Source organism: Arvicanthis niloticus, chromosome 10 (genome assembly GCF_011762505.2).
Source record: "Arvicanthis niloticus isolate mArvNil1 chromosome 10, mArvNil1.pat.X, whole genome shotgun sequence".
NCBI classification, from domain to species: domain Eukaryota; kingdom Metazoa; phylum Chordata; class Mammalia; order Rodentia; family Muridae; genus Arvicanthis; species Arvicanthis niloticus.
In genome coordinates this window covers 28,797,080-28,818,343 of record NC_047667.1, presented here as the reverse complement: position 1 = coordinate 28,818,343, position 21,264 = coordinate 28,797,080, and the positions used below count along the sequence as shown (strand labels likewise).

At 35.8% G+C, this 21,264-nt stretch overlaps 1 protein-coding gene across 4 annotated transcripts in view; it reads left to right on the top strand.

Annotated features, from left to right (window-relative positions):
- Cfh (complement factor H) overlaps positions 1 to 21,264 on the top strand; it is a 94,762-nt gene that overhangs the window by 24,213 nt on the left and 49,285 nt on the right. For all 4 annotated transcript variants that reach the window (XM_034512835.2, XM_034512834.2, XM_034512833.2 and 1 more), the window contains exons 4-9: positions 1,202 to 1,278; positions 3,425 to 3,616; positions 7,931 to 8,101; positions 8,664 to 8,837; positions 17,564 to 17,758; positions 18,135 to 18,311. In XM_034512835.2, the coding sequence (XP_034368726.1) occupies positions 1,202 to 1,278; positions 3,425 to 3,616; positions 7,931 to 8,101; positions 8,664 to 8,837; positions 17,564 to 17,758; positions 18,135 to 18,311 (986 nt within the window). The remainder of the gene's footprint in view (positions 1 to 1,201; positions 1,279 to 3,424; positions 3,617 to 7,930; positions 8,102 to 8,663; positions 8,838 to 17,563; positions 17,759 to 18,134; positions 18,312 to 21,264) is intronic.

Here is a 21,264-nt window from a genome sequence, read left to right as displayed (position 1 = left end):
CAGACCAGCCCGTTGGCAGGTCCACACCAGGCACAAACCAGCAGCTACACAAATCTAAAAGTACGAACTGTCCTGATGTAAGGCTGTGGAATCTGCAAGCTGCTGAGAGAACCTCAGGAGGATTTCTTAGAGGAGCTTCTCAGTGGCAGCCTAGTGAAGAATAGTGAAGCAGAGCAAAACAAATCAATGCTAAGTACTTACCTCCCACTGTGTAATCATAATTATACTCCCTCACCAAACATCCTTTCAAATGTGTGTCCCAGCAAAACATTATATGACATAACTTTCAAAAAAAAAAACCTAGAAGTTTCCACTTCACTTATTTACCTTTAATTCTGGCTCTCTTGGACTCATTGTTGTCTCTTTCATCTGTATGATAGAACCCAACTATGTCAATAACTTTGTATATTGAATCTGAATCACCAATAGAAATCTGTTGATCAAATTACTGACAATTTTCAGTTAAAGTCCTCACACCATGTAGGATAAAAATAGGTAAAAGTAGTTCATATTAATTTAAATTTCTATTGATGAATGTTTTATCTATCTTGAGGAATAGTTGCTTTTAACCCAGAAGTGAAAGGTAAGGATGGGATAGGCTTATTGCATCCCTTTATTTTGCTCATGCTTTGCCTTTGTCCTAAGCCTATGCTCAATTCTATGCCTTTATCTAAATTTTCTCTGCTGAATATTGGTGTGATTATATACTATGTGGTAGAATGATTCCTTATGAGCAATGATTTTATTGTCTAAAATTATTGTGAATGATTTTGAGATGACATTGAAAACTGCTTTTTCTCTCTGTATGGACAACCATATTTTTATTCCTTTCCACGAAATAAGTCCAGTAAAGTTTTGTGTAGAATTCTATAGATTGTCTGAAGGAACTTAGCACAATGGATGGGTCTCTGCATTGGATACAAAGTCTTTACCAGGACCTTCATTTCTTTTCTTTTGGAAAAGAAATTGTTCTGTCTCCTCTACAGCAAGTATCAAGTAAACTTTTAACTCCAATATCCAAGAATAACATATTCTATTGAAGTATCTTATTTCCATAAAGTTTTAAGAGCAAGATAAAAATAAAGAATGAGAAATACATTTCTGTTTGAAATCTCTTACTTGAGGATATCCAAGACTGTACAGAGCTTTAAACTACATAGAACATGTGATGTCTCAACACAAATTATACTTGCACTTTTAGGTATCAACTGTTAGGTGAAATTGATTACCGTGAATGTGGTGCAGATGGGTGGACCAATGATATTCCGATATGTGAAGGTAAATAAAAAAGACATTTATATGTATGCCTAAATATTTAAAATAGATAACATTTCTAAACTGTGTAGAAAAATATTCTTACAGTATATACTTATTTATTTCATATATATATATGTATATACATATACATATATATATATATATATGTATATGTATATACATATATATATATATATATTTCTTCAATTAATTTTTACAGTCCAGTCATTATCTCCCTCTCGGTCTGCCCTCTGATTGTTCCTCATCCAACTTCTCTTCCCCAGTCTCCAAGAGGATGTCCCCATCCTCTTCACCCCTGCCCCACCCACTCTATAGGGCCTCAAGTCTCTCAATGGTTAGGTGCTTCTTTTCTCACTAAGGCCAAACCAAACAATCCTCTGCTGTATATGTATCAGGGGCCTCGTATCAGCTCATGCATGTTGCCTGGTTGGTGGCTTGGTGTCTGAGAGATCTTGGGGGTTTCAGATTAGTTGAGACTGCTGGTCTTACTGCTGGTCACCTCCTCCTCAGCTTCTTTCAACATTTCCTTAATTCAACCATAGGGGTCCCAGCTTCTGTTCATTAGTTGGATGTAAATATGTGCATCTGACTCTTGCAGCTGTTTGTTAGACCTCTCAGAGGGCAGCTATGCTAGGCTCCTGTCTGTAAGCACATCAAACATCAGTAATTCTGTCAGGCCTTAGAGCCTCACCTTAAGATGGATCCCAATTTGGGCCAGTCATTGAATCTGCTTTCCCTCAGTCTTTTCTCCATTCTGGCCCCAGTAGTTCTTATTTATAGTATCTTGTATTTGTATCAATATTCTGAGAACACTAAGTCTAGAGGATGGCGAATTTCTCAAGACTAGTGTTGATTCCTTGAGGTTTTAGGTTTGACACACATCCTCATCATTAAAACTCAAAACTTATTAAAAACATAATAAGCATCAATAAAACTCTAAAAACATAATAAATATGAATAGAGATTGATGTACTTTTATGATCAAAGTAATGAATATTAGAAATACCAATGCCAATTTTTTGTTCATTTTATATTACAAACACTAATAATAAACATGACCCATCACTAGCTTATAAAAAAGATCACAATTTAAAATATGTTTATGAAGAATGACATCCCTAATAACCATCTAGTTACAGGGATGTAGGCTATCACTGTAATAGAGAATGTTATTGAAATTTCTTTTAACAATACGATGCTGTAAAGATTTTCTCATAGCCTTAAATTTAGAAAAAAAGGGGGGACAAGAATTAAAAAATAACTCTTGCTTTTCACCTCTTGCTCATATTTTGCTCATATGTAGAGCAAACAGCAAGAATGAGAAAATGCAGGTCTTGTTTGTGAGTTTGGGGGAAACATGAAAATAACAAAGGTCCATCAAAATGCTATGTCCTACTCCCTTAAGAAGTAATAAATGAGAGGAAGAAGAGGTGAAGTAGAAGAAGAGTGAGAAGGAAAATGTGATGGACTTTTTTAATAGACTTTTTAAGTGAAGAACGAAAAAAATTGTTCTAGGGAACATCTACATCACAATTTACATGATACTTGCTTAAAATTGAGGTTTCAGGCCCCCAAATGGCCTGTTGAGTCAGTATCTTTGGGTGATGAGACAAGAAAACCTCACTAGGGTATCCATTGCACCCAAAGTTTCCTTCAGGAAAGTAACTTCAAATTCATTGATGACAGAGAAATTTTAAGTAAAAAACATTTTAAAATATTTGAGCACTTAGGTGAAAAGAAAAGAAATATTATTTTTTTTCTATCAGAGGAAATATCTTAAAATTCACTGCTTTTACATCTTATTAGAAAGCAATATCACATTGCTTTGAAGAATCAATAAAACATTTGTATTAGACTATTCCCAAAACTCATATTTGTTCACAATTTAGGAGACACTTGCTATCATGAAGATGTAAACTATCACTCTAAGTAATAGTTTTTGTTTCACATTCCCATAGAAGCTGATAAGCAAACTACTTGTGTTACTTAATTTTTATGTTTGTAAACAGTGATACTGAATATTTCAAGCACTGAAGTCATTTTCTCCAGGTTTAGCATGCTGCGTGCTGGGGTTTTAATTCACATACATGTGTTTTATGTGGAAGGTTTTAAGTTCTCTTAGTATAAGAGATGCTTGTATTTTCAGTTGTGAAGTGCTTACCAGTGACTGAACCAGAGAATGGAAGAATTGTGAGTGATGCAGCAGAACCAGACCAGGAATATTCATTTGGCCAGGTGGTACGCTTTGAATGCAATTCCGGCTTCAAGATTGAAGGACAGAAGCAAATACACTGCTCAGAAAATGGCCTTTGGAGCAATGAAAAGCCACAATGTGTGGGTAAGGTACACATATGTGTCTGCTTCATAATAGAATTATTTTAGGTATTATAGTGAAATACACACACACATATTTTAAATCACATTTTTAATTAAAATAGATTTGCACAATTCTAATGCTTATTTAGCATGACTGTTTCCCTGTAATTTAAGTTTTTTGAATGAACACTTTTATTTTGCCTTCAGAAGTATATATTTTATGCCCTTGTATAGTCTCTTTAATGAAATAGCCAAGGTGTCCATGCTTAGTATGGCTTAATGACTTGGATAAGATGTAAACACAGGTTACTACCTGGTGTTGCTATTCAGTCTAACCTCAGAATCTCTGGTGAGTGTTGTAAAACTACCTTGTAGAGCATATATTTGTTTTTTTTTTTTTTAAGTTTTTGGAAGCTAAAGGCTTATTGTTTGTTTATAATTACACATCATGATGACATTTTGATTTCAACTTATATAGTTAAGAAGTATATTTGTTAGGAATATATTTGTTGCAAGGTTTAGTTTTTAAGACATTATAATTTTAATTAATATTGTTAGGAAGTAATTATACATATGTATATATGTATATAAAATATATATACATACACACATATATATGTCACAAAACACACACATACACACATATGTATTCAAAATTTAAAATCAGTTTTACATATCTTAATTGAATCTATTAAACCAATGTGATATAATAAATTGTTAATTAATATATCTTTGATTTTTTTTCCTTTTCGCTCCTCTTCTCTTTCACCTCCTCCCCAATCTTCCTCCACCTCTGTTTTTTCTTCCTTTTCCTCTGCCAATACTACTTTCTCCTCCTCCTCCTCCTCCTCCTCCTCCTCCTCCTCCTCCTCCTCCTCCTCCTCCTCCACCTCCTTCTCCACCTCCTCCTCCTTTTTTGAGACAGCCTTTCCACAACGTATTCACGGCTGGCCTGAACCTGATACGTAGTCCATAGTTCATATAGCTTCTGTCTTACAGCAATCTCCTCGAAGTTGTCACATGAGTTTTGAGATTACCTGCATGTGGCACTGTACTTATACTATATTTATTTTTTAATATTATCTAACATCGTGAACATTTTCACCATTCTTAGCATTGCCTACCTTACCCCTACGAAGACAGGGTTTACATTTTTTCAAATTTAGTTTTATTTTGAGATAATAACTACATAATTTCCTTCCTTCAGGACTGACTGTTTGCTGGTGATAACTCTTTCTAACAGCACTGATTCGTCATGAAAATAATAGTATAACAATAATTATATTCAGTGTGGTATATATTTCTGACATTGAAGTTTAATTGGTGCTACCTATATGATTATAATTAATTATCTATGCCTAATGAAACCTAGGGAATTCTGATCCTTGAGATTAGTTTTTTTTCCATAGTGCAGTCTTTTATTCTTTAATCTTTTTATACAGTCCAGTCTTTATCCCCCTCTCAATCTTCCATCTGACTGCTGTACATCTCATACCTCTTCTCCTGGTCTCCAAGTGGATGTTTGTGCCCCCCACACCCACCTCGTCAGACCTACCCACTTTCTGGGGCCCCAAGTCTCCTGAGGGTTAGGTGCTTAATGAACACATACATTTTCTGATGAAAATTAAGAGGACAAGCATAGCAGCCTTCAGAAGAATAGGCAGAGAAAGGTGAAAAAACACCAAAGTATCTACAGCAAGATGCAGTCCTGAGCCTCATCAGCTGCTCACAGAAGTCCCAATGTAGAGACTGCTGCATTACTGTGGAGATTAAAACAAATTTCAAATAGGGAACTGAGATATCTAACTAAGGATACCACCTATGTTCACCTTACTGAACTAATGATTTTGTTAGACTTAGAGAGTAGAAGTGTCTCAAGGACAGCTGCATCAGCAAAAGCCTATCACAGCATTGGGGAAGGCTTACAAAAGCTGGGAACCTGGAGAATACTGCACAACTTCTAAGACCAATAGTTTGGAGGGGGTCTCTTTCATGCAGTTCTCATAGTCTGAGGGTCTTCTGTGCAGCACAGCTGATCCAAAGGTGTTTAGCAGCAGTTATTACTGCTTATGTATGCATGGGAAAGAAGGGAGGGACCTAGTCTATATGGTCAACTTCAAGGATTTCCTGAAGCTTTTGAATTGTTTACTTTCTGAGCTTCCTTGGAGGATGGGATGTTCCTAATTCAACCACAGGTGTCAGCAGCTTCTGTCCATTGGTTGGGTGCAAATATCTGCATCTGATTCTTGCTGCTTGTTGGGTCTTTTGGAGGGCAGTCATGATAGGTCCCTTTTTGTGAGTGTTTCATAGCCTCAGTAATAGTCTCAGGCCTTGGGACCTCCCTTTAGCTGGAACCCACTTTGGGCCTGTTGCTGGAGCTTCTTTTCCTCAGGCTCCTCTCCATTTCCATCCCTGTAGTTCTTTCAGACAGGAACAACTACAGGTCAGAGTTTTGACTGTGGGATGGCAACCTGCTCTCTCATTTGATGCCTTGTCTTCCTGCTGGAGGTGGGATTTATAAGTTCCCTACCTCTACTCTCAGCAATTTCACCTAACCCTCCCTTTGAGTTCTGAGAGTCTCTCAACTCCCAGGTCTTGGTGCATTCTGGAGGGTACCCCCAACCTCCTACCTCCCTAGGTTGCCTGTTTCCATTCTTTCTGCTGGGTCTCAGGGCTTCAGTCCCTTTCCCTCACACAATACCAAATCTGGCTCCTCCCTTTCCCCTCTACCATCCCTCCTAACTTGCCCTCCCAGGTCCCTTCCTTCCTCCCCACTTGTGATTGCTTTCTTCTCCCTCCCAAGTGGGTCTGGGGCATCCTCACTTGGTCCCTTCATTCTGTTGACCTTTTTGAGTTCTGTGGACTGTATCTTGGGTATTCTGTATTTTTATTTTTTTTTGGGGGGGGGCTAATATCTACTTATTAGTGAGTACATACCATGCATGTCCTTTTGGGTCTGAGTTATCTCACTCAGGATGATATTTTCTAGTTTAATTCAATTGCCTACAAAACTCAAAATCAATGTTCACCACCATCAAGTAGACTTTCTCCCAGGGATGCAAGGTTGGTTCAATATATGAAAATCCATTAACATAATCTACTATACAAACAAACTCAACGAAAAAAATCACATGATCATCTCCTTAGATTAAAAAAAAAAGCATTTGACAAGATACAACACCCCTTCATGTTAAAAGTATTGGAGAGATCAGGAATCTTTTATCTTAAAGAAAATTGCTACTCAACAGTTGAAGAGAAATAATAAGTCAGTAAGAGAATGCACATAGGCCCACACAGTTCCTACTTGTCATAAATAGCTCACCTCTTGTTCAGATTGATTTGAGTATATATAAAACATTTCAAAGTGATCTTTTAAAAGTTTCTTTTTTGTCACTTTTTTAATTGGATATTTTCTTTATTTACATTTAAAATGCTATCCTCTTTCCTGTTCCCCCCTCAAAACTCCTTATCCCATCTCTCCTCCCCTGCTTCTATGAGGGTGTTTCCTCACTCACCCACCCACTCCTGCCTCCCCATCCTCAAAATCCCCTACACTGGGGCATCAGGCCTGCACAGGACCAAGGGCCTCTCCTCCCATTGATGTCAGACAAGGCCATTGTCTGCTACATATGCAGCTTTAGCCTTAGGTCCCTCTATATATACTCCTTGGTTGGTGCTTTAGTTATAACGAAGGAAAAATGGATTAAAAGGATGGAAGAAGATGCTTTGAAAGACCAGTTAGTAGTGCTGTAGTCCCAGAGAAGAGTGTTTGAGCGAACGCTGTTAAATGTGGTTGCTAGGACTTTTACAGGTTTTTCCCTCCCATTTTGTTTTTTGTTTTTGTTTTGTTTGTTTGTTTGTTTTATTTGTGTGTGTGAGTATCTATTTATCTATCTATCTGGTGAAGGCATCATGACTTTTCAAAGATCAAATGAATAATAACTCTAATAGATTTTCTTGAAAAACGATGTCTTGAAAATTACTGTCAATAATCAGAAGTTGTGTTATTTTCCAGATTATTCAATAAAACATTAACCCACAACCCTGTGTCTATTTTTATTTTCACAAGATTGTTACTGGCTGTCATTTATTTCAAGAATTTTTTGCCATCATGTTCAATATAATTAATGATAAACTTTTAATTTCTTTAAAAAATGAAAACTTGAAACAACAGATACATGATGAAGAGGGCAGTTAGGCCAAAACAACTTTTGTTTTTGTTTGCTGATTTTGAATGATTGACCTAATAGGGACAAAACATTGTCATTGTAAAATATAACATATTCAGCAGATTTTCTTTCATAGGAAACACCTACAATTACTTTCTTGCATTTAGAAATTTCCTGCCCGCCACCACAAGTTGAAAATGGAGATGGTATATATGTGAAACCAGTTTACAAAGAGAATGAAAGATTCCAGTATAAGTGTAAGCAAGGTTATGTGTACAAAGAAAGAGGGGATACCGTCTGCACGAGTTCTGGATGGAGACCTCAGCCTTCCTGTGAAGGTGACATTATTCTTCTTTTCTATGTCTTTTATTATTTAAGAAGTAAAACAGTGAATGGAAAAGAAATATGGCATCGCAAATCCATGTTTAGCTGATTACATTGAGTTCAACCATCTGTTTTCATGATGTTTATGAATCCTAATCAGAGAAGCAGTATCTCAGTAGTCCTCTGACATTAAACCTCTTCATAAGAGTAGCTCCAGGTGTCCTGCTAAATAGATAATTTTTCCTCTAAAAGATAAAACTATAACCTATAATGTAGCTGTTTTGTATCAAGACTTGTGCGTAAGGAGAACTTTTCAAACAATCATTCCAGTTTCAGCTGAATCCAGTTTTCCAAGGAATCATTAGGATTCCATAGAATAGTCATACCACACCAAATAACATAGAGCAGAGTAGAAGCTCTGTTTTGCACTGAATCTGAAGTTGGAATGTTTCTCACCTATTTAAAAACCATTCCTTAGCATGTATTTGTTTTCAAACTGAGATTTAGTTTAGTTTTTATATTTTTAGTCTTAATGAGATTAAATATTTCTCATTATTTACATCTGCTTCTTTTCAGAAATGACATGTACACCTCCCTATATTCCAAATGGTATTTATACCCCTCACAGGATTACACACAGAACTGATGATGAAATCAGATATGAATGTAAAAATGGCTTCTATCCTGCAACCCGATCACCTGTTTCAAAGTGTACAAGCACTGGCTGGATCCCTGTTCCAAGATGTAGCTGTAAGTTTCCCTTACATCTTTAATCTCCACAATTCTATAATTAGTCTTTTTAACATGCACAGATGAAAATACAGTAATAGCAAATATTTACCTTTTTATTTATGTACAACCCTTAGAAATATTCTAGTTTTAAAAGTCAACAATATTTAATGCAATATTATATTTTAAGTAATATTAAAATTTAAGATTTCAAGTAATATTTAAGATACATTATAAAAAAGTTAAATTTTAAATTTACTTCTTAAATAGATATGCATCTGTACATTTTTCTAATTAAACATTTTCTAAGAGTTGTATCAAATTTTTGGGTAAGAATACTGTCATGTAAGAATTAATTCTACCTATTTATTTGCATCATAGTAAATATCATTCAATAATATTCACCTCATAACAAACCTTTCTTGTCCTCAATTTCTGTCAGCCAGATCTGAGGATGACTTGGCTATTGACTCTGCATCAGTGTGGTACTGTCAGAGATTGTCTTGGTTGTCAGTCATCAGGAGACTTTGCTGGGCACTATGTCCAACATGCCACACTCACTAGGATTTGGCAAGAGGGCTCAGTTCCTTATTAGATAAACCTCTGGATAGATTGTTTCATCAAAGTTAACTTGCCTTAGACTTACTGATCAAAGAGACAGTAGCGGTCTAGAATCCCTCCATGACCTACATGAACCATACAATGTTTTACTATGGCTGTTCCTTATATACTGAGTTCAACATCCAAGTGAAGAAGGGTTTTGTTTCTTTATGGAGAGAGTTGCTTTGAAAGATCCAGTGGCTTCTCAACACATGTATACAACAGTGTTGTTTGAGTCAAGAGTATGTAATTTCTGGGATATTCCATTCTTTTTAGATTTTTGGCTATTTCTGCATCCATACTTTTTCTTTTATCCAACAGTCTATGGTAAATGTGTATTATACTTAAGGCTGATATCCCCTAAGGAATAAAGTGTACAATGACAGATGAGCAGCTGAGGATCTCTTCCCACTCATCTTTCTGTTGTTATGTCAATATTACTGAACTAATTACTTAGAAGAAGGATTTATTTTTGTTTTGCTGACTTGAGTTCATGGTCAAGTTGTACTGTCATTTTCATCCTGTTACTAGGAGAATCTTTATGTCAGGGAGTGAGTGGTAAGTCAAAGCTGCTTCCTTATGAACATCAGCAAAGAGATACAAGGGACTGGCCAAGATCTCAATATCTGCTTCAAAGGCATAGACTCAATGACTTCAATTATTTCAATGTGTCCAAAACCTCTGAACTTTATACCCTTCCCAAGATCACCAGCAATAAGAAACCAAGCTTTAACTGAGATGAGATTGTGGGAAATCTATAATATCCAAATCATAAGAATGAAAGAAGCTATTTCCACTGAGAAACAGTATTAATAAATATAAAAATTATAAGTAAATTGAGTTTTAAATTTTTTTAATTTAGTACTCTTACAAATTATTTTGTCTTATCCTTATTGGATCTATCTATCTATCTATCTATCTATCTATCTATCTATCTATCTATCTATTGTTTTTGCCATTAGGGTTTTTTTAAATAAAGTTTATTCTCTCCTATAATACATCCTGACTCTAGTTTCTGTTCCCTCAGCTTCCCAACTCCTCCATCCCCTCAACCTCCTTCCTCCCCATCCACTCGTCCTCTATTTCAGAAAACAGGGTGCCCCCAGGGATATCAATTGACTATGCTATATCAGATTTTAATAATGTTAGGAGCCTCTCCTTATATTTCAGCAGGGTGAGGCAACCCAGTTTGAGGATAAGGGTCCCCAAAGTAGGCAAAAGAGTCAGAAATAGTTGCTGATCCCTCTGTTAGGAATCTGACAAATACTCCAAACTACACAACTATAACAAATATACAGAGGGTCTAGGTTAGACCCAGGTCCCTGATTTTCAGTTGAATATAAGTAAAACTTCAAGAGTCCAAGTTACTTGACTCTGAGAGTTTTCTTGTGGTATCCTCGACCCTTCTGGCTCATATACTCTTTCTTCCCCATCTTCAGCAGGATTCCCCAAACTCTGTCTAATGGTCAGTGTAAAAGTAACTTTTATTCTCCTGAGTAATTGTTGTCTCATAGGCTTAATGCCTCACTCTCCTACCCTAGGCCTAGTTGTATAAGCTTTTATCTAGCCTCTGTACAATCTTATCTAGGCCAAGAATGTTTTCAGCCTTTGAGACTTACTGGTAAATCAGATCACAGCTTTCTAGTTCTTTCTGAACTCTGGGGTTATATAGCCTCTGGTTTCTGGTCCTCAAGTTATTGACAGGGGTGAGTGCCACTCTTGCGGCATGGGTTTCAAGCTGTACCTGTCATTGGTTAGCCACTCTCACATTTTCTGTCAACTTTTACCCCAGCATATCATACTGTCAAGACAAATTCTTGGTTGAAGTTCTGGTTTGGTGTCCCAAACCTCTAATGAGAAGTCTTTTCTAATTATAGGAGATGGCCAGGTTTGGCTTCATATCTCCCATTGCTAGGATCCTTAGCTAGGGTCACCTCACTGATTCCTGGGAGTTTCCAATGTACTAGGTTTCTACCTTGTCCCTGAACTGTCCCTCAGTTCCAGATGTCTCTCCTAGTACTTTCTCCCGCTATCATCTCCATAACTGATCATGGATGATGACGCCTCCAGAAGTTCATTTATTGTATTGTATTGTTTTAGCTCCCCTGCATATTTTTCTTTTTCCATATGATGTTGAGAACCATTCTCTCAATATCATTAAAGAATGGTGTTGGTATTTTGATGGAAATTTCATTGAACCTGTAGAATGCTTTTGGTAAGATGATTATTTTCACTATTTTATTTCTACCTATCCATGAGCATGAGAGATCTTTCTACCTTCTGATATCGTCTTCAATTTCCTTCAAGTAGTTACGTTTTGATATTTTGTCTTTTCTTCTTACTTTCTAATTTGTATCCTCTTGATTTCTTTTAACTGCCTTATTGCTTCATTTAGAATTTCAAGACACACACACACACACACACACACACACACACACAAACACAAACACACACACATATGTGTATATATGGTATACAGAACAGAGAGTGGACAACATAGTTTTGTTCCAGATTTTAATAGGGTTGCTTTGAGTTTCTGTCCATTTAATTTGATGTTGGCTATTGGCTTGGTGTATACTGCTTTTATTATTTTTTAGGTCTATCGCTTGTATCCCTCATCTCTCTGAGACTTTTATCATGAAGGTTTATTGGATTTGCCAAAGACTTTTTCAGCATCTAATGGGTTAACCATGCCTTTTTCTTTCAGTTTGTATATACATATTCTTTCAATATGCATTTTTTGGGTCTAAGAGTTGCCCAACAAATGATGCAAACATTGATATCAGACACACAGGGATGGTTTATTGGATGAATACACTAAGATTGATTGATCAGGGCCTTAACTCCAATTTCAGGGGCTGAGGTACTACCCCAAACATTGTTTCTCCATCAGCTTATAAAAGCTTAAACCTCAAAAACCATAGTGAGCTCATACACAGGTGCAGGAAGTGTTTTCTCATGGTCTGCTCTAACTCAAGTCACTTTAGATATAACAGTTAACACAAAACTTTAATTTGATGAGTCCTATGCAAAACTTTGTAGAATTTTATAAGACCTACAAATCTCATACAGAACATAACAGGACATGTAGTCAGCATGACCTTGCTCTGAGTCAAGTTATATTTCTGTGTCAATGACTGGCAGGCATATACAGTAATAATATGAAATACCTGGCAGGCATGCAATAAAATGGCTACATATATGCTAGGGTAGGAGACAGGCATCAAAAGTGTATCTGTATATTAACAGATTTTCATATGTTTAAGCAACCCTGAATCACTGGCATGAAGGTTACTTGACCATGGTGAATGATAGTTTTAATATGTTCTTAAATTCTGTTTGCTGGTATTTTATTGAGTATTTCTGGATCAATTTTTATTATAAAAATTCTCTTTGTAGAATCTTAGTGTGGTTTGGGTATCAGGGTAAATGTGGTCTCATAAAATGAATTTGGAAATGTTCTTCTGCTTCTATTTTTGGAAAAATTTGAAGAATATTGATATTAGCTCTTCTTTGAAAGTTCTGTAGATTCTTGAGCTAAAAACCTTCAGGCCCTGGGATCTTTTGGGTTAGGAGATATTTAATGAATGCTTCTATTTCCTTAGGTATTATAGGTCTATTTAAATTTTTACCTCATCTGGATTTAACTTTGATAAGTGGTATCTATCAAGAAAATTGTCCATTTGTTTTAGATTTTTCAATTTTGTAGCATACAGGTTTTTGAAGTCTGACCTATAGATTCCTTGGATTTGCATGGCATCTATTGTTATGTCCCGGTTTTATTGACTTTGTTAGTTTCAATATTCTTTCTGTCTCTTAGTTTGGCTAAGCATTTTTTTTATCTTGTTAATTTTATTAAAGAACCAACTCTTGTTCTCATTGATTTTTTTTATTCTCATTGTTTTTGTTTTATTGATTTCAGCCCTTGGCTCCAAGTTGGTTAATTTCCTGCTGTTTACTCTTCTAGAGTTTTCTAGTATTAAGTCATTAGTATGACATCTCTCTAATTTCTTTATGAAAGCACATAAAGCTATGAACTTTTCTCTTAAGGCAACTTTCATTGTGTCCCATACATTTGGTATGTTGTGCCTTCATTTTCATTGAATACCAGAAACTTTGATTCTTTATTTCTTCTTTGATCCAATAGTCATTCCATAGAGAGTCATTCGATTTCCAAGAGTTTATAGGCTTCTGTTATTGAAGTTAAGTTTTAATTCATGTAGTCTGATAAGATACAAGGGGATATTTCAATTTTCTTGTATCTTTAGAGACTTGCTTTGTTATTGAGTATATGGTCAGTATTAGAGAAAGTTCTGTGAGGTATTGAGATGAAGGTATATTCTTTTGAGTTTGGGTGAAATATTCTATAGATTTCTGTTAAGTACATTTGATTGATAATGTCTCTGAGCTCCATTTTTTCTATGTATTTATTTTTGTCTGGATGATGTGTCCACTGGCAAGGGTAGGGTGTTGAAGTTTTTCACTATTATTGTATGGGGTTTGAGAGATATTATGTAATAACTCTTTTCTTTTTTATTTGTTTGTATATTTGTTTTTATTTTTTATAAATGTGGGTGCCCTTGCATTTGGGGCACAGATGTTCAGAATTGAGATGTCATACTCATGAAATGTTTTTTTTGATTAGTATGAAGTTTCCTTCTGTATCACTAATGATTAATTTGGCTTGAAGTCTATTTTGTTAGATATTAGATTGGCTACATGACCTTGCTTCTTGGGTCCATTTGCTGGAGAAATCTTTTTCTAGCCTTTTACTATGAAGTAATATGCATTTTTGATGTTGAGGTATGTTTCCTGTATGCAGAAGAAGGATGATACTGTTTTCTATTCTGTTAGCCTGTGCCATTTTTATTGGAGAATTGAACCTATTGATATTGACAGCTGTAAATGACCAATGATTGTTAATTCCTGTTATTTTGATGCTGGTGGTTTTGTGTGTGTGTGTGTGTGTGTTTGTGTGTGTGTGTGTTTTGCTGGTCTGAGATTATTTATTACCTGTAGTGGAGATGATCTCCTTGTGTTGGAGTAAAATTTATTTATTTATTTGGCATAGTTGATCTGCTCGAGTTGGATTTTTCTTTCAAGTATTTTTTATAGTGCTTTGGTGTTAATATACATTGTTTAAACTTGGTTTTCTCATGGTATAGCTTGTTTTCTCCATTGTTTATTGAGTGTTTTCTGACTACTGTAGTCTAGGTTGCAACTGTGGTCTCTTAGTATGTCCAGGCCCTTCTTACTTTGAGTTTCCATTAAAAAGTCATGTATATTATGATAGGTCTACCTTTATATTTTTTCCTCTCACAGCTTTTAGTATTCATTCTTTGTTTTGAATACTATGCTGTGATTACTGTTTTGACAAGATTTCACTTTCTTTTCCCATCTATTTGGTGTGCTGTAAGCTTCTTCTACTTTTATAGGCATCTCCTTTAGATTAGAAAATTTGTCTTTTAGTATTTTTTTGAAAATATTTTTTGGCCTTTTAAAAATTTATTCTTATTAAGTTTTACAAGCACCAAATTCTACTCATCTTTCCAGTCTTTCATAACTAATCTCTGCCCTTGCAAGCTTTTCCCCAAAACAAAGAAAATTAATCCCAACAAACAAATAAACATCTTGTTCAGGAAGCTGCTGGCATTGCAGTGTGCCATATAGCAGATCCTTTTGTGCAAACAGCTTGACTTGCAGATGTTCATTGCATTCAATCATTGGTCTGGGTTGAGGCCTCTGGCTTCTGGTATCCCACAATATATTCTGGATATTCTATGTTCCCATTTTCTTTCACATTGTTCCATCCCTGTAGACAACACATCATCCATTCCTGTCCTTTTCCAAGAATCATAATTTTGAGTGTTGATGTATGATGCATTTAGATTAACTCAGAAAATATGTGTAACACTTGAATTGTAGCTGTATTTTCAAACCTGGTTTACTCACTAATGGGTATACACCTGAAAGCACAGACTGTCTACACTTCTGAATCTATCAGCATGAAATAGTTCCAAAAGTGAGGGCCACCATTTCCTGAGACCTTACTACAGTCATGCCTGGATATTGACCTCCCATTCCTGTAAGGGGTCTGTAATGGTTGAGAGTTTGTGATTATAATGGCAATCTTTTGTCCAAAAGATATCACAGCCTTGATCACTCTATCTCTTAGATCTTAGCATCTTTGTGCTCCTTCATTCACAGGATGCTTAGAGGTCATGGTGAACATGTGTTGTTTAATATGTCCACACACTCTCGCTATTGCTAGTACATTGTGTATTAATAAAATTTTACTTTTATTATAATTTACTAGAAAAAAGGAATCTTCTCTGATGTTAACAGTGTGATTACCTATGAATATAAACATATTTACTTAGAAGATTGTTCAGGACTCCCCTTCTGCCTCTGGCCTGGATACTGGTGGCTGGTGCAGTCTCCCAGCTGATTGGCTCCCCTCTGGAAACTGAGTCTGGAGGCACCCTAAGGAGGGCACGGACAGCAGAGCAGCAGAATACACAGCCTTGGTGTATCTACTCATCAAGCATACTGAGCAGACCTGCCCAAACCTCTGATGTCCTGGAATTCAATCTGGATGCAGTGAAGATACAGCGTCAGAGGCTTATCAATTTACTCTTCCCCCCACCCCTCTTCTAATATCTCAATGCCCGCAATCAGTTTGAAGAAGTTAAAGAAGAGTCAACACCCCTATTGCCTAGGCTTGGGGACTAAGGTGGTTAATATTGGTCTGTCTTTCTAGGGAAAAGTAGTGGTTTTGTTGGAACAGGGAGGATTAGCTAGGACTTATTGCATAGCCATAACCTATTGGTAGAAATCTGTATAATTAATATCAAGATGAAGTTATAATTTCTTAAATGGTACAAAATTTACTTTTATTTCAAATTTAAGGTTTTCATTGGTACGAGCTTCTTATTAATATAAAAGTGAGATGAATATTGATACTCTCATTGTGCCTGTATAACACATTTAGGAATACAAGGCCTAGACCCAGTCCTTCTTTAACTTTTTTAACTGATTTGGGATGGTTAGCCTGTGAGTTAAGGGACTATAGCAAATTCATGGCTTTGAGTTTATTGTTAGGGTGTTTTCCGTATTTTACTTAGAAATAGCTGAGAGGAGTTAACAGACAATACATGGATAGTTGGTTTTCAAAACGTCAGAAGTCCATAGAATTGACATTACAAATATTTATATATTAATGTTCATTTTGATTAGAGACCTGTCTGCTCCTGACAGCTTCCTGTCGTGGATTCTAAGAAGACATTGAGCATCCTTGGAGTTAACTCCAGTTGTGCGGTGACAGCCACTAGGCAAGAATTGCCTCTTTCCTTCTACAGACAAATTACTGTCCAGAAAAGGACACACTTGCAGAATAGTCGACTGATTATATCTGCCAAGACAGAGTAATAATCCCTCTAATAATTCTGCAGCACTAAGGTCTGTCAGATGATTCTGGGCCAGAAGGCTGAAGATTTGATGCTCCAACGTTCGGTAGTATAGGGGCTTTCCAGGTGTTCAGTGGTCTCTATAAATTGGCTTAGTTTTAGAAGCTATGCTTAGTGCTTCCCATAATTTCAGTTAGCTCAGTCATTCTGGATTTCTGATGGGGTTGAAGACCTATAGTCTCATAAGCAATCCTGGCTATTTACTTTGAGAGAAAAGATCTGAGTGGATGGTTTTCAGCTGACATTCATTCTAAAGCCAAGAAAAAAAAAAAAAAACAAGGTTCAAAACTAAGTGCTTTAGTTAGGACAGATGACAGAGGTTCAGGTTAGTCAACAAAATTATGGACTGGGTATTAGGTCTATCTTTTACCTCACTGGTACAATTAGGAATAACTATGCTCTAATTGTATTTTCAGAGAAAAGTTTTATTTTAACAGGAAGAGTGAAGCTAGGTGATGAGAGAGAAAGGGGGTGGGGCTGGAGGCAAATGTTCACAGATCTCCACCTTAAGAAATGTTGAAAGACATTGTCACAACCTAAAGTTGTCTTTTGTTTTATTTCCTTGTCCACACACCCACTGTTCTGTCATGTATTTTAATTAATTGAAAGTAATTTACTGATCAAGCATTCTATCTTTTATATGAGTGTTTTCTGTTTGTTTTATATTTTTTTTATTTCAAGTGAAACCTTGTGATTTTCCACAAATCAAATATGGACATCTGTATGATGAAGAAAGACAGAGACCCTACTTCCCAGTACCTATAGGAAAGAAGTACTACTATAAATGTGATGGAGGGTTTTCAACACCTTCAAGGTCATACTGGGACTACCTTAAGTGCACAGCACAAGGGTGGGAGCCTGCAGTGCCATGCCTCAGTAAGTCAATGTCTTTATATTTAACTATGTTTAATTCTTTTAAAAAGAAAACACATACATAATTACAGTTAAGTTTCTCATGATAAAATGTGACCAACAAAAGAATTTGTGAGCATAAAATGGCTAGTTTCTGTCCTTTGTGAGCAGCTCTTCATGAAATGTACACACACAGTAGGGACTATGAAAATACCTTTATCACTGTCATATTTTATTTATAGAAACTAAAGATAAATGCTAGTCTCTTAAACATTTGATATTAATTTTATTTTTGAATGTAATGCATGCTCATCAAATAGTTGTAAAGATAACATTTAACTTAGCTTATTTTTAAACAAATAAAGGATTTTTTTTAATTTATACTTTTTATGTTTCTTAGAGCAATGTGATTTCCGTTATGTGGAGAATGGAGAAGATCCATACTGGTCAAAAACTTATTTACAGGGTCAGTCTGTAAAAGTCCAGTGTTATAATGGTTACACTCTTCCAAATGGTCAAGACACAATGACATGCACAGAGAGTGGCTGGTCCCCTCCTCCCAAATGCATCCGTATCAGTAAGTAACCAGCCCTTAGATCAAAAAATACTCATGACCCAAGTCTCATCTATATTAATTGTGGCAAAATCCTACATTTTCCCAGTATTTTTAAGTGAATTCTGACGGTTCTTGATAGCTATATAGCAAAGTAAACACTCCTAGTAGACAGTAAGCCATAATACAATACATTTAGCAAACTTGTAGGGGTGATATTTAGAAAACAGCACCGGGTCCGGCTTGCTCCCGGGCAACCACCATGTTCCCACTGCTTCTTGGTTTGACCAGGGCTCCTGCTAGCTATATATGCAAGCCCTGGCACTCATGAGATGCCAGCATGCCAGCACGCTGCATCCACAAATCTCGGCTCAACCCCAGACAATATCTGCCATCCTTGCAGTACCCAGTAGAAATGAGACTCTTAAAGCTTAGTGATTATCTAAAGGATTTATATATTTAGAAATGCTCAATCAACAGGATGCCCACACAATTAATGTTGTTACTCAATATCTAACCTTTTGATAGAATTTGCTTCCCAGGGCAGCTTACAACCCATCTGTGGTTCTCCATGGCTGTTAGCCTCCTTCTTCTACTCCCTTTCCCTCTTTCTCCCCTCCCCTTCTTCTTTTTCTCCCCTCCCCTTTCTCTCTTTCTCTCCCAGCTCCACCTCCTCTTCTACTGCCTAATCACTGAGCTCCACTGAAAATACTACATAGCAGAAAATGTATCCTGCTACACAAACTTTATTTTATAGTACTATGTTCTTTGAAATTACTTTGCCATTTAACTCAAAACAATTATAAAATTATAGTTTACAATTAAAACAATTATATCATTCATATATTAACACTTTATGGAATTGCTAATTGACTCTAAATTCTCTGTGATGTGTTACTGCAAAGTGAATTCTTGAATAGTGTGCATGGTCAAATTTTGATGTTTTTCTCCAATCTTTGTACCGATATGAATATGTTGTGTCAATTTCTTCTTGTTGTGTATCCTCTTAAATGTCTGAGTTTTGTCTCATTTTATTATTTTCAAAATAAAAATCTATAAACTGTTACAACATCGTAGTGTTTACATACATTCCTTTTAATATCATTTGGGTTTTTAAAATATAATCCTAAATCATTTGTATTTAACCGTTTTTCTTTCTTTCTTTCTTTCTTTCTTTATTTCTTTCGTTATTTTTTTTTTTTTTTTTTTGTTTTGTTTTGTTTTTCAAGACAGGGTTTTTCTGTGTAGCCCTGGCTGTCCTGGAACTCACTCGGTAGACCAGGCTGGCCTCGAACTCAGAAATCCGCCTGCCTCTGCCTCCCAAGTGCTGGGAGTTAACCGTTTTTCAAATGCAGTTTTTTTCCTAATTTATACTTTAGTAATTGTTTTGCTAGAAAGTGAAGAATTCTAAAAATTAGTCTTTAGATATACATGTCACTGATATGGGGTTCCATATTTTTACTTGATATTGCCAACATCTTTTATGTAGACTTGATTACCATTACCTTGCATTTTCAGAGCAATTTTGAAATTATCATATATTATCGACTCTTCATTTTTATGAAAGTGATGCACATTTAAAAATATAAAGTTTTTTATGCTTGTCAATTGCCTTTGCTGATGAGAATTTTTCTTAGCTTTATTCTTTTTTAGGTACTTGTCCTTTATTTAATCTCCAAGCATTTTATCTTCATTTATTTAAAATTTTAATTGATTAACATTATTGATCTATTTAAGACCTTTCCTGTGTTTTTATTTGATAGTTTTTCTTTTATACTAGTTTTGCTTATAAACTTAATTTTACATATCACACTCTTTCTAGAGTTTTTGTTAATTTGGTTGAAGTATATGAGTATGCAATATTATTAAATATTTCTGGTCTTTTTACTATTTAAAGTCCAATTCATATAGATTGTTTTAGTTTTTTATTTCTATCTTAAAAAATTTAACAGCTTTATGCTCACATTCCAAGAACTTACCTTAAAAAAAAAATCAGCTTTCTTCAGGAGTCAGTTCACACATATTTAGTGTTCAGGTCAGTGAAATTGGCAAATGAGTGCGATTATCTGAGTAAAACCCCATCTAGAACTAGTCTTATGGAGAATTTATCTTTTCACCTTCTTCTTCAGCCTATGTTCAATTCTACTATTCTAGGTATTGAAGTTTCCCTTGGTTACTGTTGTGTTTTGTTTCTGCTACATGATATCAATAAATTAATACATTGTAGGATTTTTTTTGTTTGCTTGCTTGTTTTCATTCTAACATTTTTAATTTTTCATTTTTTATTTATTCCTTTCTCATGCAATAAATGTAGTATTCCTGGTGTCCTCCAACCTTCTGGCTCCTACAATCCATGCTTCTTGTCTAATTTCTGGGTTTTCCTATTTTTGCCTATTGTTTGTCTGTGTGTCTCTGCATTCGTTTCCATTCAGTTGCTCAACAAACCTCTCTGATGAAGATTAGGCTAGTTACTAATCTATGAGTATAGCAGAATAGTATAAGGAATCATTGTTTTTTTTTGTTGTCAGTCATGCTTGGTACCACCACATCTCTCTGAGCCATACAGCTTCACATTCATGGCCATCCAGGCATTGTCAGGTATGGACTCCCTTCATGGTTTGGGCCTCAATTTAGACCAGTCATTGGTTACTCCCATAAGAACCAAGTCACCATTGCCCTAGCACATCTTACAGGCAGGACAGGTAGTGGGTCTAAAGTTTTAGGTCTGAGTTGGTGTCCCAGTCCACCAGTGGAATGTTTTCCTGGTTGCAGAAGATGGCCTGTTCAGGTTCCATATTCTCCATTACAAGGAGTCCTCCCTAGTGTCACTTCATAGGTTCCAAGAAGTTTATCCTGAAGTAGGTTTCCACATTCCCCCTAAATGCTCAACTATTCCACTTGTCTCTCCATTTATCTCTCCTTCCCTTCTTCCTCCTTATGTCTCTTTCTCCTTCATACGATCCTTCCTTTTCCAATC